Source organism: Scyliorhinus canicula, chromosome 7 (assembly GCF_902713615.1).
Source record: "Scyliorhinus canicula chromosome 7, sScyCan1.1, whole genome shotgun sequence".
Taxonomy (NCBI): domain Eukaryota; kingdom Metazoa; phylum Chordata; class Chondrichthyes; order Carcharhiniformes; family Scyliorhinidae; genus Scyliorhinus; species Scyliorhinus canicula.
In genome coordinates, this window is record NC_052152.1 from 48,509,932 (window position 1) to 48,531,071 (window position 21,140).

The 21,140-nt window shown below is 49.3% G+C and overlaps 1 protein-coding gene across 4 annotated transcripts in view; it reads right to left on the reverse strand.

The window, feature by feature from the left end:
* spag17 (sperm associated antigen 17) overlaps positions 1–21,140 on the reverse strand; it is a 349,272-nt gene that overhangs the window by 123,476 nt on the left and 204,656 nt on the right. For all 4 annotated transcript variants that reach the window (XM_038801961.1, XM_038801962.1, XM_038801964.1 and 1 more), the window contains 2 exons: positions 20,480–20,634; positions 12,986–13,177 (listed from right to left, as the gene is read on the reverse strand). In XM_038801961.1, the coding sequence (XP_038657889.1) occupies positions 12,986–13,177; positions 20,480–20,634 (347 nt within the window). The remainder of the gene's footprint in view (positions 1–12,985; positions 13,178–20,479; positions 20,635–21,140) is intronic.

Consider the following 21,140-nt stretch of genomic DNA (forward strand, 5'->3'; position numbering starts at 1 on the left):
GCCTCCATTGGGTAGGAATCCCATCTCCAAGAGATGCAGGCCAAACAAAGGCTGGAGCATTGGCTGCTGTCAGTAACACCAGTAATACTCAGAGGATTGATGCTGAATGATAATTGGAGACAGGAGATGGAACAGGATCAGTGTCACAGGAGAGGATCGCTGATGAGAGAATTGCCTTGTGGTGGCAGAGGCGTGGATGCAAGAGAATGGGAGTGGTTTTCAGGGCCGCCCCCTTCCCAATACCAGTACCCTTGATAGGCAGTTGAATGACTAGGTTCCTCCCACCCAAATTTGTTAGGCAGCCTTCAGGAATCAGGGAAGACCTATGCTAGTCCCATAAATCCATGAAGCACTCTTGAATTTCAGTAGGCTCAGGGATAATTGGTTTCAAAAAGAACAAAGAACAATACAGCACAGGAACACCCTTCTGCCCTCCAAGCCTGCGCTGATTACGTGTCATATCTCGACCAACCGCCTGTATCCTTCTATACCCCGTCTGTTCATGTGCCTATCCAGATAAGTCATAAAGGTGACTAGTGTTCCTGCCTCAACCACCTCACTTGGCAGTGCATTCTAGGTCACCCCACCCTCTGTGTAAAAACCTTTTCCGCACATCTCCACTGAACCTGTCCCCCCTCACCTTGAACTTGTGCCCCCTTGTGATTTTCAATTCCGTGCAGGGAAAAAAACCTCCAACTGTTCACCCTATCTACGCCCCTAATAATTCTATAAACTTCTATAAGGTCGCCCCTTAGCCTCCGTCTCCCTAAGGAGAACAATCCCAGTTTATTCAATCTCTCCTCATAGCTAATACCCTCCATACCAGGCAACATCCTGGTAAACCTTTTCTGTACTCTCCAAAGACTTCACGTCCTTCTGGTCATGTGCTGACCAGAATTGGACACAGTATTCCAAATGTGGCCTAACCAACATTCTATATAATTGTAACATAGAGCGGTCGCGGGCAACGGAGATTCGACAGTCGCGTCCCGTTCCCGGTAGCGAGACAAAAAAAAACAAAACGCACGCACCGGCCGGACTGCCCCCATCCCCCTCGCGCACGGTAGGAGAAAACGCAGGTACCAAGCGACGGAGATCGAGCCATAGGCAGGGATCGACCCCCCCCCCCCGCCCCCCCCCCCCCCAGCCCCCGCACGGCAGTAGAGGCAGGAGAACGCGGGGACCGAGCGAGGACCAAGCCAACGGCGGGGATCGACCCCCCCACCCCCCGCACGACAGGAGAGGCAGGGGAACTTTTGGACCGAGCGAGGACCGAGCCAGTGGCAGGGACCGACCCCCCCACTCCCCGCACGACAGGGGAATGCGGGGACCAAGCAAGGGCCGAGCCAGTGGCAGGGACCGACCCCCCCACCCCCCGCACGACAGGGGAATGTGGGGACCGAGCGAGGACCGAGCCAGCGACAGGGACCGACCCCCCCCCCCCCACCCCCTGCACAACAGGAGAACGTGGGGACCGAGCGAGGACCAAGCCAGCGGCAGGGACCGAGCCAGCGGCAGGGACCGACCCCCCACCCCCCACCCCCCCGCCGACAGGAGAACGTGGGGACCGAGCGAGGACCAAGCCAGCGGCAGGGACCGAGCCAGCGGCAGGGACCAACCCCCCCCCCCCCCCCCCACCCCCCGCACGACAGGAGAACGTGGGGACCGAGCGAGGACCAAGCCAGCGGCAGAGACCGAGCCAGCAGCAAGGATCGACCCCCCTGTACAGCAGGAGAACGTGGGGACCAAGTGCCAGTGGCGGGGACCGCACCCCCCCACCCCTCTCTCGACCCTCCTGACCCGGCGTGTGGGTGAGTGAGAGGAAAAATAAATCTTCCCCAAAAAGTTTTTGAAGAGGAAACTTGTAAAGAGCAAGAAAAAAAAAATTAGTTCCCCTTTTCTTAACAAGAAAAAATAAAAAAAAGTTTTTTTTTTGAAAAAGGGGTTTAAGAGGGGAAAAAAAATGTTAAAGGAGAGAAGGGAAGAAGAAAAGAAAAGGGGGAGAAAGGAAAAGGGAAAGGGGGGAGAAAAAAAGGGGAAAAAAATGCCAGAAGGTAGCCAAAGCAGTGGGAGAAAAGGCACCAGAAGCAGAAGGTGCCATGGGCGAGCCCACTCAGACAAGCTAACCGGCAAACGAAGCGGCGGAACAGAAGACAGGAGCTTTTTCCCCTTGGGCCAGGGGGGGAACTGGAACTGGAAGGCAGCCTTTGCCGAGGCGCTGAGGGAACATCAGCAAGTAAACAAGGCAGAGGCTAGGGCAGATATAGAGGCCGCGGTGCAGGCAGCAATGGCCAAGGCCCTGGCGGAGGTGCAGCTCTCCCTGGGTAGAGCAGAGGAGAGACTGGATGCCCAAGAGGAGAAACTGGAAGCCCAAGAGGCGACCATTAAGGAGCTGGAAAAAGCCACGACTGACCAGAGTGACCAGATCACGGCCCTGGAGAAGGAGGTGATGAGACTGGTCACAGCGCAGGGGAGCTTGAAGGGCAGAGTGGATGATCAGGAAAACCGCTTGAGAAGGCAAAATGTAAGAATGGTGGGCCTTCCAGAGGAGATCGAGGGTAGAAACCCCACGGCATACGTGGCTGAGATGCTGGGTAACTTAGTGGGGAGGAAAACCTTCCCCAACCCACCAGAAATGGACAGATCACACCGGTCGCTGCGCCCGAAGCCCAAGGCAGGGGATCACCCGAGGGCAGTTACAGCTAAACTGCACTGGTACCTGGACAGGGAAACAATCCTGCGCTGGGCCAGGAAAAACAGAACATGCAAATGGGAAGGACACTTCATTAGTGTCTACGAGGACATTGGGGCAGACCTAGCCAGGAGACGGGCCAAATTCAATAGAGCGAAAGCAGCTCTTCACAAGAAGGACGTACATTTTGGTATGCTACACCCAGCGAAACTCTGGGTCACAGACCAAGAAAGAGAGTACTTCTACACAGCCCCTGTCGAATCAAACAAGTTTGTCGAGGAACACTGGCTGGAAAGCCGACAGCAAAGGTAGAAATAATGGGCCCCTGGCAAGGGGCAACAGCACGCCAATGGGGTGGGGGGTCAGGGTCAGGTACCGCCAGGCCCCCCCGTCCCATCCCCCGCCACGACAAGCGCACCCTGAACAAAAAGCAAACCACTACCCAAGGAACTGCTTCAGGTGGGGGACCAGGCCCCACCATGAGGGAACGAGAGTAGCGGAGAAGGGAGAGCAAGCGAGAGGAGTGCAGGGTAGGACGGGGGAAGAGCGGGCAGAAAACCGTAGAGGTCGGGCGAGGGAGAAGTGAGTTAGTACGGTCACTGGGCGAAGGGAGACCCCAGGGTGCAGGGGACTACCCGCGTGGCGGATGCACAGTGGGCAGCCATGGCGGGTGCCTCCGGGACAAAGGGAAACCCCGGAGCGCAGGGACCCAACCGCATGGAAAGAGCAGTGACAGCGGCCATCCCGGACGGCCCCCTAACAAAGGGAAACCCCGGAGGGCAGGGGCGCGTCCACCAGATAAGTATGGTTAATCCCACAGGAACGCGGGGACAGAAGCCACCCACCAGGATAGTCACCTGGAATGTAAGGGGACTCAACGGCCCAGTGAAGAGATCCAGAGTCCTCACCCACCTAAGAAATATGAAAGCCGACATAGTCTTCCTCCAAGAGACACACCTGAGAGAGCAGGACTGCGGGTAAGAAAGGGCTGGGTGGGGCAGACCTACCATTCCTGCTATGGGACGAGGGCCAAGGGGATGTCACTACTGATCGGGAAGAAGGCAATATTTAGCACGACGAAGCCGATTACGGACCCAGTGAGATGGTGCATCATGGTCAGCGGGGCCCTGGATGGGGCACCGGTAGTACTAGTTAACGTGTATGTGCCCAACTGGGACGACATGTGCCAGATCAAAAAAACCATGGCAGAAATCCCCAGCACACCGATTAATCATGGGGGCGGGAGACTTCAACTATGTACAGGACCCAACGACTGACAGATCAAGCTCCAAAACGGGGAAAACTTCAAGCATGGCAAGGGAACTCGGTCACTTTATGGAACAGATGGGAGCGGTGGACCCCTGGAGGTTCGCCCACCCAGGGGAGGAGTTCTCGTTCTTCTCCCCAGTGCACAATGTACACACCAGACTTGACTTATTTGTGGTGGGAAAAACAGTGCTTCCAGGGATAGACAAAGTGGAATACTCCGCAATTGTAATATCCGACCACGCTCCACACTACATGGACGTGAGGCTGGAGACAGGCAGGGCCCAACGTCCCACATAGCGGTTGGACATTGCCCTACTAGCAGACAAGGCCTTCAACGAAAAAATATCACAGGCCATAGCAGAGTACACAGAGAACATCCAAAACGGGGAGGTCTCACCCTCCACGTTCTGGGAAGTGTTAAAGGCCTTAGTAAGAGGGGAAATTATCACTTTCAAAGCTCTAGGAGATAGGGTGGAAAGGGCGGCTAGGCAGCAGCTGGTCGACTCCATACTGGAGGTGGGCTGTAAATACTCTTAGGCCCCGACCATAGAGCTCCTGGCAGGGAGGAAAGAGCTACAAAGGAACTTTGATCTGCTCTCCACCAGGAAAGCAGTGAACCAACTCCGCCAGGCACGTGGGACCCTGTATGAACATGGAGACAAAGACCAGCTGAGAAAGCAGGCAGCCACCAGAGAAATTGCACAAATCAGGGATACCAGAGGCACATTAGAAACAGAAGTGGAAAAGTTTAACAAAACCTTCAAGGCCTTCTACCAATGGTTGTACACCTCAGAGATTCCTATGGGGGAGTCTGGGATGAAACGGTTCCTTGATGGACTAGACATACCAGTCATGAGGCAGGGCAGAAAATGGGGCCTGGAAGCACCACTAGCACCGGGAGAGATCATGGACAGCATTAGCTCCATGCAGGCAGGGAAGGCGCCGGGACCAGATGGGTTCACGGCGGACTTCTACAAAAAATTTGCGAAAGCACTGGCCCAGCACCTGCGGGAGATGTTCACAGACTCGCTAGCGAGGTGAACACTGCCACCTACGCTAGCATAGGCTTCAATCTCGCTGATACCCAAGAAAGATCCAACGGAGTGTGGGTCATACAGACCCAACTCATTGCTGAACGCAGATGCCAAAATACTGGCCAGAATCCTAGCCAAAAGGCTAGAAGACTGCATCCGGGGAGAGAATACCAGAGGTGATCGTCTCCCTAGATGCAGAAAAGGCCTTCGATAGAGTCGAATGGAAATACCTCATAGAGGTACTGGAGCGGTTGGGGCTTGGAACAGGATTAATCTCTTGGGTAAAACCCCTGTACAATGCTCCCATGGCGAGTGTACAGACCAACAACACCAACTCCCGATACTTCCAGCTGCACAGGGGCACCAGACAAGGACATCCACTATTCCCGGTGCTGTTCACTCTCGAACCATTAGCAATTGCTCTCAGAGCAGCAAAAACTGGAGGAGGATCCAAAGGGGTGGCAGAAAGCACAGTGTCTCACTCTATGCAGATGACCTGCTCCTCTACATTTCGGACCCACAAAGCAGCATGGATGGTATCATCGCGCTCCTGAAAGAGTTTGGCGCCTTCTCGGGCTACAAACTCAACATGAGCAAAAGCGAGATCTTCCCAGTACACCACAAGGAGGGGGGCAGCACTAACGGGACTGCCGTTTAAAAAAGCCCGACACAAATTCCACTACCTGGGGATCCAAATAGCCCATGACTGGAAAGGGATCCACAAATGGAACCTCACCAGTCTCACAGAGGAAGTAAAAACGGACCTGCAAAGATGGAACACACTCCAACTCTCTCTCGCGGGGAGAGTCCAGACGATCAAAATGAACGTGCTGCCCAGGTACCTCTTCCTACTTAGATCCATCCCGATCGACATCCCCAAGGCCTTTTTCAAAGCGCTGGACAAACTAATCATGGTGTTCGTATGGGGGGGGGGGGGGGGGGGGGGGAGAATACTAGGATCCAAAGAAGATCCTAAAAAAAAACAAAATCCGGGGGGGGGCTAGCCCTCCCAAACCTACAATTCTATCACTGGGCGGCGATGGCCAAACGAATAAGGGGATGGATCAAGGAGCCAGAAGCTGAGTGCGTGCGCGCGGAAAAGGCCTCCTGCACATGGACCTCCGTCTGGGCCCTCACCATGGCGGCACTCCCATCCCCAACCAAAAAACACTCCGGCAGCCTGATGGTGATAGCCACCCTCCAGTCCTGGAACCAACTATGGCAGCAATTTGGCCTGACCAAAATGTCGGATAAAGCGCCCATCTGCAACAACCTTAGCTTCACACCAGTGCTGACTGACGCCACCTTTAAAAAGTGGGGACAGGACGGAGGAACACTGACAGTCAGGGACCTATACACGGGCAGCAGGGTCGCAACAATGGATGAACTGACAGAGAAATTCCAGCTGGCCAGGGGGAACGAGCTAAGGCACCTGAAACTCAAAAACCTCCTACGAAAGGAGACAAGGACGTATCCACAACCACCAAGACAGACATTACTGGAAGAGTTATTGGACGCAAGCATCCTAAAGGGAACTGTAGCGACTGGTAGAAAGGGCTGACACCGTACTGGATGCAAAAAGAAAGAAATGGGAGGAGGACCTGGGGATTGAGATAGGGTGGGGACTCTGGAGCGAAGGACTGCATAGGGTCAACTCCACCTCCACATGCGCAAGGCTCAGCCTGACGCAACTAAAAGTGGTACACAGAGCCCACTTAACAAGAACTCATATGAGTAGGTTCTTCCCAGAGGTAGAGGATGGATGTGAACGGTGCCAAGGAGGCCCAGCCAACCACGCCCACATGTTCTGGTCTTGCCCCAGACTTGCGGGGTACTGGACAGCCTTCTTCGAGGCAATGTCCAAAGTGGTGGGGATGAGGGTGGAGCCATGCCCGATAGTGGCGGTCTTCGGGGTATCAGACCAGCCAGATCTATTTCTGGGGCGGGGGGCGGACACCCTTGCCTTTGCCTCCCTGATCGTCCACCGTGCTGTTGTTGAGCTAGCACATAATACCCTACCAGTTATTTTATTCTAACTTTTTTGTTGTTTGTTTTGTTTTTTGTGCGTGTTCCCTTCTCTTCTATGTATATATATATTCTATTTTGTGTACATAACGGTAAATATACTTTATTCAAAAACCCAATAAAAAACATTTCTTAAAAAAAATTGTAACAATTTTCCAGCTTTTATACTCAATACCCCGTCCTATGAAGGCAAGCAAACCATATGCTTTCTTTACCACCATTTCCACCTGTGCTGCCACTTTTAAGGATCTGTGGACCTGCACGCCCAGATCTCTCTGTGTCTCTATGCTTCTGATGGTTCTGCCATTTAGTTTACAGTTCCATCTGAATTGGATCTTCCAAAATGCATCACCTCGCATTTATCCAGGTTAAATTCCATCTGCCATTTCTCTGTCCAATTTTGCAGCCTATCTATATCCTGTTGTTTCAAGTGGCTCATTCATGAACCCTAGTTGGCATCCTGTTGCTAGTGGACAGGATTGCCACATTGGCTCCTTCCTGTCTCCAGCTAATTTGGGGACAGTTTTCCCGATGCCAGGATTCGAATGCTGGTACTCCCATCTGATTATTCAGGATCGTCCTGCTGCATGAGCATTCCAGAGGGCCCCAGTAAATTCAGCCCATTTACTCTGTTTCATTTCAGATTTCTAGCATCTGGAGTATTTTGCTTTTATAAGTTCTCCATTCCTCTGATTCTGATCCCTTGTGCATAATTCTTGCCCCCATTCCTTCACCTCTTTCCTTGTCCTGTATTGTATCATATCTCTTTGTGATGTTGCTTATATTAAAAGTGGGCTATAAATACAAGCTGTCATTCCCACATTCCACTCTGACTGTTTGATAGCTAGACCTGAATGAGTCAAATTTTTGCTCAGCTTATTGCTGGCAAGACCTAACCTATGCTTCCAATACTTGTGTCTCTAACCTTGACTCTATCAACTTATCTGACTGCCAGACTGTGAAAATATGTAGACTGTTGGTGTGTTGTTCAGCTTCATTGCTGACATTTATTCCATTGGAAAGGTTGCTGTAATATTTCCTACTTCCACCCTGGTCTAAGCTCCTGCTAATATAATTTTAGATAATATCATAAACTTCCTGTTTTCCTACCTTCCCTGTTCTTGAGGTGAGGGCATCGCTGGCAAGGCTGCTATTTTATGGCCCATCCCTAGTTGCTCTTGAGGAGCCTATTATGAATTTGTGGATCACCTTGAAACACAACAGTCCATGATGTGACCAATTCACTACAGAGAGTCGTGAACACGAGTCACGAACAATTCACTCCAGAGAGTTGTGAACACGAGTTATGAACAATTCACTACAGAGAGCTGTGAACACAGCCCAGTCCATCACGCAAACCTGCCTCCCATCTATTCACTCTGTTTACACCTCACACTGCAATGGGAAAATGGGCAGCATAATCAAAGACCCCTTCCCCCGGGTTATTCTCACTTCCAACCTCTTCAATCGGGTAGGAGATACAAGGGTCTGAGAACACGCACTACCATAGTCAAAAACAGCTTCCCTGCTCTAACCAGACTCCTGAATGACCCTCTTATGGGCTGAACCGATCTCCCCACGCATCTTCTTTATTGAGTTGTACTACATTCCATATGCTTCACCCGATGTCTGTATCTATGTATTTACATTGTGTAATATTGTATGTCCTATGTTTTTCATGTATGGAATGATCTGTTTGGACTGTACACAGAACAATACTTTTGACTGTACCTCGGTACACGTGATAATAAAGCTAAATCTAAAAAAAAATCTATTTATTAGGTAGGGAGTTCCAGGATTTTGATTCCATGACAATGAAGGAACATTGAAATCTGTACAAATCAGAATGTGTGTGACTTGGAGCTCCTTTGAAGCTGCTGTTCATATTCCTCTGGTGGAGGTTGTGGATTTGTTGATGATACTTTGGTGAGTTTCTGTTGCACATTCAGTAGCTAGCACACAAAGATGCATCAGTTTTAGAGGGAAAGGATGTTTTCACGGATGGATGGGACACTAAAATCAAGCAGTAATGTCACTGAGTGGCAAGGGCAGATATTTGGCCTATGTATTGTCGCAGATGATCATTACTGGCGCCTGATATGGTACAAATGTAATTTGTCTAGCTAAACCTGAATAATAACTGGGCCTTACAGCAGATGAGTGTGCATATTTTTTCCAGCTTGTTTAATTAATGCAAACTTCAAATTATCCCATGTCACACTGTTTATACCTTCACTCACATTAATTCCCATTGTCATGCTTGACTATGTCCCTGTGTTCCAGCATGCTGACGTCACAATTTTTGTTCTCATCTTTGAATCCTTCTGTGGCCTTCAGCGAAGAACCTTCATTTTCCTTTATTCATGCATGGGATGTCAGCTTTGCTTGCCAGGCCAGCATTCATTACCCATCCTTTATTACCCTTCAGAAGGTGGTGGTGAACTACATTCTTGAACTGCTGCAGTCCACGTGGTATAGGAACACCCACAGTGTTGTTAGAGAGGGAGCTCCTTGATTTTGACCCAGCGACAGGGAAGGAACGTCGATGTATTTCCAGGTCAGGTGTGTGAGTAGCTTAGAGGGGAACTTCCAAGTGGCGGTGTTCCCATGTATCTGCTGCCCTTGTCCTTCTAGATGGCCATGGATTTAGAAGGTGCTGTCCAAGGAACTTTGGTGAGTTCCTGCAGTGCATCTTGTAGATGATATACACTGCTGCCACTGTATGTCATTTGTGGATGGGGTGGCAGTCAAATGGGCTGTTTGTCCTGTAAGGTGTCAATCTTCTTGAATGTTGTTGGAGTTGGTACTCATCCAGAGAAGTAGAGAGTATTCCTGACATGTGCCTTGTAGATTGTAGACAGGCTTTCGGGAGTCAGGAGGTGAGTTACTCACCACAGGATTCCAAGCCTCTGACCTGCTCTTGTAGCCAAAGTATTTATACGACGAGCCCAGTTAATTTTATGATCAATGGGAATCCTCATGATCTTCTCCTGCTTTCCCTAACCATACATGTTCATTTATTAAAAAACTTAAAGCTGTACCTTTTGCTCATTCATTTGTACACTTTGAATCCCTGCCTAGTTTCTCTCCTCTAACCTGCTCTTTCCCTGTTTGGAAAACCTCCGCAACCAAGCTTTTTTCCTACTTTCTTTCCCCCCCATTTTCTACCAATTCAATATCTGCTGTTTCTTTTCTTTCTGATACGATATGTTTCTGTGTGAGGTGAAAACAATAGAAATGCAAGATAATGTTTATGAGTAGTTAAACCTCATGTTATAGAAAGAAGTCTGACAACACCAGGTTAAAGTCCAACATGTTTGTTTCAAACACTAGCTTTCGGAGCACTGCTCCTTCCTCAGGTGAATGAAGAGGTTTGTTCCAGAAACATATGTTTCTGGAACATACCTCTTCATTCGCCTGAGGAAGGAGCAGTGCTATGAAAGCTAGTGTTTGAAACAAAAATGTTGGACTTTAACCTGGTGTTGTAAGACTTCTTACTGTGCTCACCCCAGTCCAACGCCGGCATCTCCACATCATGTTATAGAAAGGGCAAATGAATATATTAGCATCTTCAGCTACTTGGATTTCATTGTAGAGAACCCAAAAACTGGATTGTATTATCAGCGTAATTCTGAGTTTATGCTGCCTCAGCTGTTAGCACCGGATTTATAAATTTCAATGTCCACTCCCCATGATTTTCCAACCATTAATTGAACAAAGTAGACAGTGATTTTCTGATATACACTAATAGTGGGCATGGCTTACTGCCAGTAACATGGTCATATTAAATAACAGTCAGAACTTTTTGAGTGGTGGTATTTTTCTCTCACTGCCCAAAGAGTTGCATCAGCCATTTAACACTCTGAGGACCGTGAATTTGCTGGAGGCAGGATGACTTCCCCTCACTCGGGAGTATGTTTTGCCTCAGAGAGATGCCAGCCAATCTGATTGGCCAGAAGCTCTGTAAGTCATAGCAATGCCATCAGGGGTGGCGGCCGCAGATGGAACCACAGGGACTAAGTGTCAGAGACGAGGCAGGAACAGGATGGAAATAAGTATAGGGGCTATCACAATGGGGATGGGTGAAGGGAGGTTGGCTTTACATGGAGTGATCAGGTGGGACGGAGTAACCAGGGTAGGGGGGGAAGGTGGAGCAGATCTTGGAGGTAGGCCTAATTAGGAAAGTGAGTCAGTGGTTGAGGGTCTTCTCCTCCCTACAGCTTTGCTTGTCCAAGGCTCAAGTAAGATAACCTGACGGGCTTAACTCCTGTCGCTGACTTCCTCCCGCCAGCCTCAAAATGGAGGCCAGGCAGGCAGTGATCCTTAAATGACCATTATTTAACCATTTCAGGGCCATAAATGGGGCACGGTCAGACGGACTAACCCAGGCCACTCCCATTCTCTAAAAATGTGGACAGATCAGAGTGAACAGGAAAGCAACAGGAAGGCCTCTCAGGCAATTTCATGGGTTCCCCAGCCTGAAATCCGGGCAGCAGGGGCGTTAGATTCTGCCTCTTATGTGTGATTAAATACAACCTACGAAAATATCAGGGAATTGCAACATTGTCATAGTAATATGCAAGACTAGTTAAATGCTGTTGTTATGTTTCTTAAATGAATGCTAGAAGTCGTTCAGCAGTTGAAGGATGGTTTATTGTGCTCCACAATAAATGACTTTGTTAGCTTTTACTTACAGAATAGCACTTGTAAAGATGCTGCTTTTCTATGCTCTGCAACTAGGCCTGACCACACTTGCAACCTTGAGCTCAACTTCCGTCCCTGTCCTGCTCCACCGTCTCTCCAGCCAAAGTGAGCGACGGCGGGCCTTCGGCGTCACTCTTATATGTCCCCGTGCTGTCCCCTGCGGTACTTCCATTTCCCATCAGCCCCTTCTGTACACACTCAGGCGAGGATCACTACAGCTGTCAGTCTTCAATTGTGATTCATTGGATGCTATTTACCAGCCGCGTTGTGCCCTAAAGGCAGTGAGGTGCAACCAGTGGATGCTGGGATCTACCGGCTCACCACGCCTCCCTAGATCCAAAGCGATCTCGCGAGACATCGTCATTATTTTACAATCTGCATATTTGAGTCAGACAGCTAGTCTCACGCTAATATGCTCTCCCATGATCTACCAAGGCCCTGTGATCTAACCCCTTCGCTTTGGAGATCTCAGGCGAGCGCCGTTCAGTGCTGGTCCCCACAAACGGGGACGAGATGGAATGGCACTTGGGGCGGGGGGCTCGCCGGGGGGGTCTCCCCCAGGGAATCGCAGGCTCCCAGGTGCTTTCTTTCTGGGCAGCGTGGAACCCTGGCATGGCTGGTGTCACCTGAGCATCTTGGCACTGCTAGCCTGCCACTCTGGCAGCGTCACCTGTGTGCAGTGCCAGAGTGCGAGGGTGGCTGTACCAAGGTGCTAAGCTGGCATTTTCCTTGTGACGGGGTTCGGCACGGGTGTGTCCTGTGCAGTGGGGTGCAGGGGGCCAAGGACTCCTTTACAGGTGAGTTGGGGGTTCAGGGGTTGAGAGATTGGAACACTATTTAAAAATGGCGTCCTGATCTCCTCCTGCACTGAGGAGTTCCAGCGAGCGGAGGTCCTCAGTGCAAGAAAAGGACTAAGTGCAGCCTCGTCAGAGCATTCCACACTGAGGACCCGAATTAAACCAGAGTCCCGATAGATAGTGTGGTGTTTCTCTGCGCTGCGAGCGCCGGGTAGTAACCGAGTAAACATGCTCTTTACGGGACTCAGTTCCCATTCGGTTAGATTGCGCCCATTGTAATGAATTATATTTCTGCTTTTCGCAGATATTTTATTATTTTGCCTGTGAAATTCTTGTAAAGGGACGAACATCTGTATCATCAGCTGGACTAGATGCCAATATTCATTTTCTGTGTTGAGTGCTGGTGCAGTAATACCAGGACAAATAAGGAGCTATATCACAAAGAAAATTGAATGTTGCTGGACCTGAAAATGATTTTCCTCAGGATCCATGACTTCGCAAATGATCTGTGAAGTTTTTCTCATGAAATAGGCACCAGTTTGCAGTTCCATATCATTAACAGTTGCATATTCTAGGATATCATAATTTATTTCTGATGTGTACACGGCACAGCCATCCTGATCAATTAAAAGGCATCCAAAACTTGCTGGGAAAATCTGAAATGCAAACAGCAGATTAAAGTAAGATCAGCAGACATCACGGTATTTAAAATCTCTGACCGATGAGGAGCTTTGGGCGGGATTCTCCGATAATGGGGCGAAGTGATGACACCGGAACGTTTTACGATGGCGTCACCTGGCCATTAGAAGCAGTGATCTTGCACCACACAGGGGGCCAGCACGGCACTGGAGAGCTTCACGCAACTCCAGCTGCCGATATGGGCGTATGGGCGGCAGCATGGGCGGCGCGGGTCCGCGCATGCGTGTGGGTTGTCGTCTCCTTGCCAGCCCCCGGGCAACATGGCAGAGCCCTAAAGGGACCCACATTGAGGAACATAGCCCCCCCCCCCCCCCCCCCCCCCCAGAATTAGCCTGCGTGCCGATCGGTTGCCCCCAATTGTGGGCCTGGCCACCGTGGAGGCCCCCCCAGGAGTTGATCCCCCCTCCCCCGCACCAGGACAGGTCTCGCAGCCAGAACACCGCGTTCCCGTCTGGTAGGACCACATACGAACGAGCTGGTGGGACTTGGCCGAACTCGGTGGGCATTCGGGCCATCGAGCGCAGAGAATCGCCGGGTGGGGCCGCGTTGAGTGGCCCCCGACTGGCGCCGTGGCGGTTGCGGCGGCGTCATTGGCGGCGAATCTCCAGTCGCCGGAGAATCGGCGGCCCAGCGTCGGAATGGCGTTGCGGGATTCGCGCCTCCACCATCCCCCCCCCCCCCCCCGCCGATTCTCCGACCTGGCGCAGTATCAGAGAGTCCTGCCCTTTGTCTTACCCAATCCAAAGAGCACACAATTTACATTCATTTTTTTAAATACAAATTTAGAGTACCCAATTCATTTTTCCAATGAAGGAGCAATTTAGCGTGACCAATCCACCTAACGTACACATCTTTGGGTTCTGGGGGCAAAACCCATGCAAACATGGGGAGAATGTGCAAACTCCACACAGACAGTGACCTAGAGCCGGGATCGAACCTGCGACCTCGGCGCCGTGAGGCAGCAGTGCTAACCACTGCGCCACCATGCTGCACCCCAATTTACAATCATAACCAAATTTAACCATAGTTAATAAAAGGGTACAATGGCTCCAACTGATTTTTAAATGAGAAATAAAAAATATTCTGATGCATTGGATCCTCTGATATGTAGTTAAAACTTCCGAGAACAGACATCGTTAGGTAGAAAGACCCTAAAACGTATGCTTTGAAAAGAAGAAAATCAAAATTCATATCCTTCTAACTTTGGCAGTTGTAATTTTTGCTCTTGTTATCAGAATCATGTCTGATACTATGCTACACCTAAACATGACATAGCAGTTTGACTGAACTGCAGACCTAGAAAGGCTGCATGCACTTAATGAAGCCAGTGGCAGGACCAAGGGAAATTTGCCGAGTGTTGTTATTTGTTTGTTATTTGTGAGTTATGGATACGAGATGTGCTCCAGGGGCAGCTTGCTGATATGTGGAAGCAAGGTGGTGACCAACTCTGGTTTTAATGTGGAACCGAAGGCCAAAAATGAAAAGACTTTGATTGCCAAGCTCCTGAAAGATTGAGAGTATTATACATGGTACATGCTGCAGCCAGTTCCTAACAAATTTGGCAAAAGGAGCTGAATAAGGTGGGGAGGCAATTGGGAGAGGATGTTACTGGTTAGGGCGTGTACATTTATCTGTACTCATCCCAGCTCAACAATGAGGTCAGTAAAATGTTACAACTTGTCTTTCAGGAGACAGCCTCCAGTAACCCTTTTGCAGCTCCTGCCCAGTGCCTGAGAATACTGGCTGAAGCACGCAAGGTACATGTTGCAGTCAGTCCTGAAGGGTTTTAAAAAGAGGTCTAAAACCAAGAGTCAGATTTTCAATTTGCATATGGTTATGCAAAAAGTTTTTTTCAATATTGTAGGTGGTGCATTTCCAGTGTTATAACCTCCATGAGAGCCAAGAGGATGACCCAATTGATCTCCCCTAGGAGTAAGTAAGAGTAAGAGTTCCCCCGCTGAGGGGCGGAGGCCCAACAGTGGGCTTGTTAAATCCCCGAGATAAAGCTGGCCCAGGAAGAAGCCAGCATCTCAGGGTGGTCCCGGCTGGGGCTTGGACTGTTGCTTAGCTGCTGTATTTCCTAGCTGTGAGTAATAAATAAATTACTTTTGAATCACCTTTTCGGAACTCCTCATTGGCTACAATATTGGTGATAAGAATAAAACAGAACTACAGATTGCAGGCCACTCAGACCATGGCTGCTTCTCAATGCAAAGGAATAAGGTTTGCACTTTTTCAAAAATGCCGCTCTTCGCTGGGCTCGATGCGTTTCATGCGAGTGTAGATGTGAACGCTATTACTGGGGAAGATTGCTAGGAGATGATTCTTTTGACTGCCTGTGGGGCCCTCCACTTTCAGCATCATAAAGAGCCTAACCTACGCTGAGGTCCCAGACTCCAAGATGTTTGAGGAATTGTTAGCGCTCATGACTAACCAATATGACCCCAAGCCGCCAGTCATTGTCCAAAGATACCGATTTAATGCGGCTGAGAGAATCCCGGAGGAGTGTGTTACTAGTTTTTGGTACTATTATGAAAACTGATGGTACACTGCAGCTACAGGCTACCCAACCCGAGATGCAAAGAGACCGCCCAGTATGCGGTGTAAACAATATGGCGACCTAGCAGAAATTGCTAGCCCAACCGTTATTGGACCTAAAAAGGGCCATCAACATCGCCTTCTCGTAGGAGAATGCGGAGAAGGGAGTCCAGGAACTCAAGGGTATGTTGGGGACGGAGGCGAGTAGCTCCCCCTAGGAGTGGGACCTCTGGGACCCCGCGCTTTCCCGAATACCGCCGGGGCCAGGCCCATTGGCCGAGGCCCACTGCAGTCAGGCGAGACATCTCCCCAGAACCACTGGAGGAGGATTCACAGAGGTGCGGCACCTGTGGCTGGAGAAACCGCAGGGATCGGCAACATTGGGTCAGCCAACAAGCGCGTCACCTTGGTTGAGGGAGGTGCCTGCCTAAACCTTGGACTCTCCCCTAGAGCATTCAGTTGAATTGCAACACCACACCGCAGGATGCCCCCATTAAAATCACTATCCAAGTTAATGGTCACCTACTGGAAATGGAACTGGAAATAGGGGCTGTGATCTTAGTGTAGAATGGCAGATGTTCGAAAAGATCAGGATGGGAATCCAGCATTTGAACTTAAGGGACACTGAGGTGAGATTGGCAACATATATGGGGGAACCATTAGCCATCGCAGGTAGAACAATGACTTCAGTTGCCTACGGACTGCATTCCGTCATGTCGCCCTTGATAATAGTACATGGTCCCTGCCTGAGTCTGCTGGACCGTGATTGGCTACAAAGGCTTCATTTGGGCTGGCAGCATATTTTCATGTTGGGACTGGGGGATTATACAAAGTCCTGGGGAAGTACCTGGACGTTTTCCAGGAGGACCTGGGTAAAATCAAAGGTGCCAAGGCCAAGAAACACGTAGACCCTAAGGCCCAACCAACGTACTTCAGGGCCCACCCAGTTCCCTACACATTGCTGACAAAGATAGAGGATGAACTCAACCACTTGGAAAGCCGAGTAATTATCTGGTCATTACAATTTGCAGATTGTAGTCCTAGTACTGAAACCAGACAAAAACATCCGCTTTGCAGGGATTATAAGCTAACAGTAAACAAGACCTTTCATTTGGACAGATACCGCTGAAAATAGACGACCTCTAGTCAAAGTTGGCTGGAGGACACTCTTTTTCTAAACTCGATATGAGTCGTGTGTACCTCCTATAATAATAATAATGATAATGTCGATCATTAATGCGGACACTCTGAGCTGGCTCCCATTGGCAATATGCCCCCCATCTTCACCAAAGTCTGATGAGGTCATATCAACCTTACATTTTCTGGATACCATGCCGGTCACCATTTATTATTGTCACAAGTAGGCTTACATTAACACTGCAATGAAGTTACTGTGAAAATCCCCTAGTCGCCACACTCCGGATCCTGTTCGGGTACACAGAGAGAGAATTCAGAAATGTCCAATTCACCTAACAAGCACATCTTTCGGGACTTGTGGGAGGAAACCGGAGCACCCGGAGGAAACCCACACAGACAGGGGGAGAACGTGCACACGCCGCAGAGAAGAAATTTCACCAATACGCGTATGGGCATCGGTCAACATCATAATGGACCAATAACCATTGCTCGGATTGCTTAAAGAGGACAAGGCGATTCCATCAATTGCATCTGCCCGGACACACCGTTGGACCCTATTGTTTGTGACTTGAGAGTTATGTGTTTGAGCATCGCACAGGCATGTAGATCATAAATGTGGACACTCTGAGCTGGCTCCCATTGGCAATACTTCATCAAAGTCTGACAAAGTCATATCAACCTTACATTTTCTGGATACCATGCTGGTCACCATTTCACAAATACGCAATTGGACACAGAAGGACCCATAATTGGCAAAGTTATGCCAAGTCATCTTACACGGGGGCCAGAAAGGGAAATTGGCTAAGGAGCTGTGGGCTTTTGTGACTAAGCAGCAAGGGTTCAGCGAGGAGGAAGGCATCCTCCTATAGGAGCTTGTGTTATGATCCCAAGCCAGGGCAGACAGGTCATACTCCAAGACCTACACAATGGACACTGGAGGGTGTCAAAGATGAAAATGCTCGCCAGGAGCTACATATGGTGGCCAGGCTTGGATGGCGAGATCAAGCAACTGGCCCAACAATGCACCGCATACGCGGAGCATCAGAAGCTCCCATCAGCTGCACCACTCCATCCATGGGAATGGCTAGATCAGCCTTGGGTGTGCATGCATGCATATTTTGCCGGACCATTTCAAGGCTCAACGTTCTTGCTGACAGTGGATGCCCATTCCAAGTGGCAAGACGTCCATTGAATGTTCACTTTGAAGGCAACCGGCGGGAAACTACAACTCTTCTTCAATACCCATGACATTGCAGTGCTATTAGTCATGGACAACAGTACCCTGTTCACCAGTGAGGAGTTTGCATGCTTCACAAAGAGAAAAGGGGTGAAGTACATCTTGACAACCACATATGACCCTTCCTCAAATGATCTCTCTGAACGCGCAATATACACTTTCAAGAAGGGTGTGAGAAAACAGGCCATGGAATTTGTGGAGATGAGGCTGGCGCATGTTTTGTTCAGCTACAGCACCACACCACACATTACAACCAGAGTGGCAGCGGTTGAACTGTTGATGGGTCTCAGTCTCAGAATCCACCATAGCCTCAGGTTCCCTGATATTAGTGCAAAAGTAGAAAGGAATCAAGACCATTAGAGGCTGTACCGAAGCAGGTGGATGTAAGCCAGAGGTATCCAATCAGGGGATGCAGTATATGTCTGAAATTTCAGAGACAGTGGCTGGTGGATTCCAGGGACTGTGGTGAAACATACTGGTCCGGTATCGTACTGGATAAAAACATGGGTACGACAGCGCTGACTAGACCACCGGGAGGCAACGTTAAATGAGGGTCAGTGTGAAATGGGGGTCAGACCCATTTGTAGTATTGTGAGCAGTTTTGGGCCCTGTATCTAAGGAAGGATGTGCTGGTCTTGGAAAGGGTCCAGAGGAGGTTCACAAGAATGGTCCCTGGAATGAAGAGCTTGTGATGTGAGGAACGGTTGAGGACTCTGGGTCTGTACCCATTGAAGTTTAGTAGGATGAGGGGGGATCTTATTGAAACTTACAGGATACTGCGAGGATAGAGTGGATGTGGACAGGATGTTTCTTCTTGTAGGAAAAACTAGAACCAGAGGACACAATCTCAGACTTAAGGGGTGATCCTTTAAAACAGAGATGAGGAGAAATTTCTTCAGCCCGAGAGTGGTGAATCTGCGGAACCCTTTGCCGCAGAAGGCTGTGGAGGCCAAACCACTGAGAGTCTGTAAGACAGCGATAGATGGGTTCTTGATTAATAAGGGGATCAGGGATTATGGGGAGAAGGCAGGAGAATGGGGATGAGAAGAATTTCAGCCGTGATTGCATGGAGGAGCAGACTCAATGGGCCGAGTGGCCTAATTCTGCTTGTCAAACAAACCCCACCGGAGGAACCATCATCCAGCCCTGCTGGCCCGGCACAGGATGGCCTGGGGACATCACCCCCTGGGTGCCTCGACACTGAAATGTGTGGTGGAAGATTTGGGGTCCAGCATAGAGACTCAGACATCCAGGTTTTCGGACGATGGCGTCGTCAGGGAATGGTCGCTGATAGTGTCCCCCAGACGGTCGACGCAAAACAGTTCCCAACACGCTACCCCCCCGCCCCCCCCGACCCAGCCCCACAACAGCCGGAGGCGCAGCCGCGGCAAAGTGGGGAAAACAACCTCTTCCACTCCCTGCAAGAAGGGCCTTCGGACTTTGGGAGGGAGGGATGTTATAACCTCCACCCATGGGGATGAACTGATTGATGTCCCCGTAGGGCTTGTGGAGTATGAGCTGAGGGGCAGAGGCCCAACAGTGGGCTTGTTCATTCACCGAGATAAAAGCCGGCCCGGGAAGGAACCGGCATCTCAGGATGGTCCTAGTCCTGGGGCTTGGACTGTTGCTTAGTTGCTGTAATTCCTAGCTGTGAGTGGGAAATAGATTACGTTTGACTTATGTTTTTGGGACTCCTCATTAACTACAATACAATGCAGAATTTAAAAGCACACATCCACTACATTGGAGGATTAGGTGCCATTTTATGCCTACATAAAGGGTATAATGCCAATGAATTTTAGGCTACAGCCTGGTTAGCCCTTCTATTGCCTTTGACACAAATATTATTGCACACATAACAAATGATAAGATTTTACTCTAAAAGCAGCTCCAAGGGCAGCCATCATGGTGTCATCCATGACACTATCCCAACTATGCAAACATTTCAAGATTGGCTCCAATACACCCATTGCTCTTCTTTTGCAGAGTTGGGAACAAAGTAAAGCCTATCATAACCACTTGCTCTTACAGGTAAACATAAAGCATATCATAACCACTTGCTCTTACAGGTAAACATAAAGCATATCATAACCACTTGCTCTTACAGGTAAACATAAAGCATATCATAACCACTTGCTCTTACAGGTAAACATAAAATTAAGATGAACTGAATGAATTATTTAAAGCATCACAACCACTGCGCACATTACCATTGTCTATGCCTTTCAGAAATAACAAACTTTCAGGGCACTAAAGTGGAACTAAAACAAGTTGCATGACTGAATATAAATTTTTTCCTTGGTTAAGTGATCATATTAAAAAAACAATAATATCATTGCTATATTACCTGGTACATCCCCTGTGGTTTGGCGGTAATTGTTGTACCGTTCCCAAACACTGCACTAAACGTGTAGTCTTCCCAGTTCATTATAACAGTGGCAAATCCCACACACTCCACCCGTATAAATTTAATATGCCTAGTCACCTTATGTGAGTTTGACTCTGTGAATAAAATGCACAATTTAAAGAGTTTAGTTAATTTTTTGTTTAAATGCATCAACACAAAATTTTACACTTGTTCTCATAATCTTTATTAAAAATGTATTTATTGGCATTTTCAGTTTCATATACATTCCAGTTTGTGTTTGTTACTGTACAGTACAAAAGATTTTCTTGTGTCTATTTACAATTTGTCACCGTCTGACTAGGTGTGCTATCCTCCTTCCTGCTCTCCCTAACAGCTCACTCCCTAGCTCCCCCCTCCCAATGCCCCTCCCTGCTTGTTCGGGGGTGGTGTTCTCCCTCCATCTCGGTTCCACCCACCTCCCTTCTTTCCTGCAATTTCGGCCTTGTCTGTCTTGTGGATGGGGGGATTTCTACCCCATCCCGCTCCCTTTATGTTGTTCCTTTTGTCCCCCTCAGGCTCCCTCTTCTCTCCCTCCCCTGCTTGCCCTGGGTTGTGTGTTCCTGACATTCCTCTTTTACTTTAAATTTTCCTCTCTGCTACT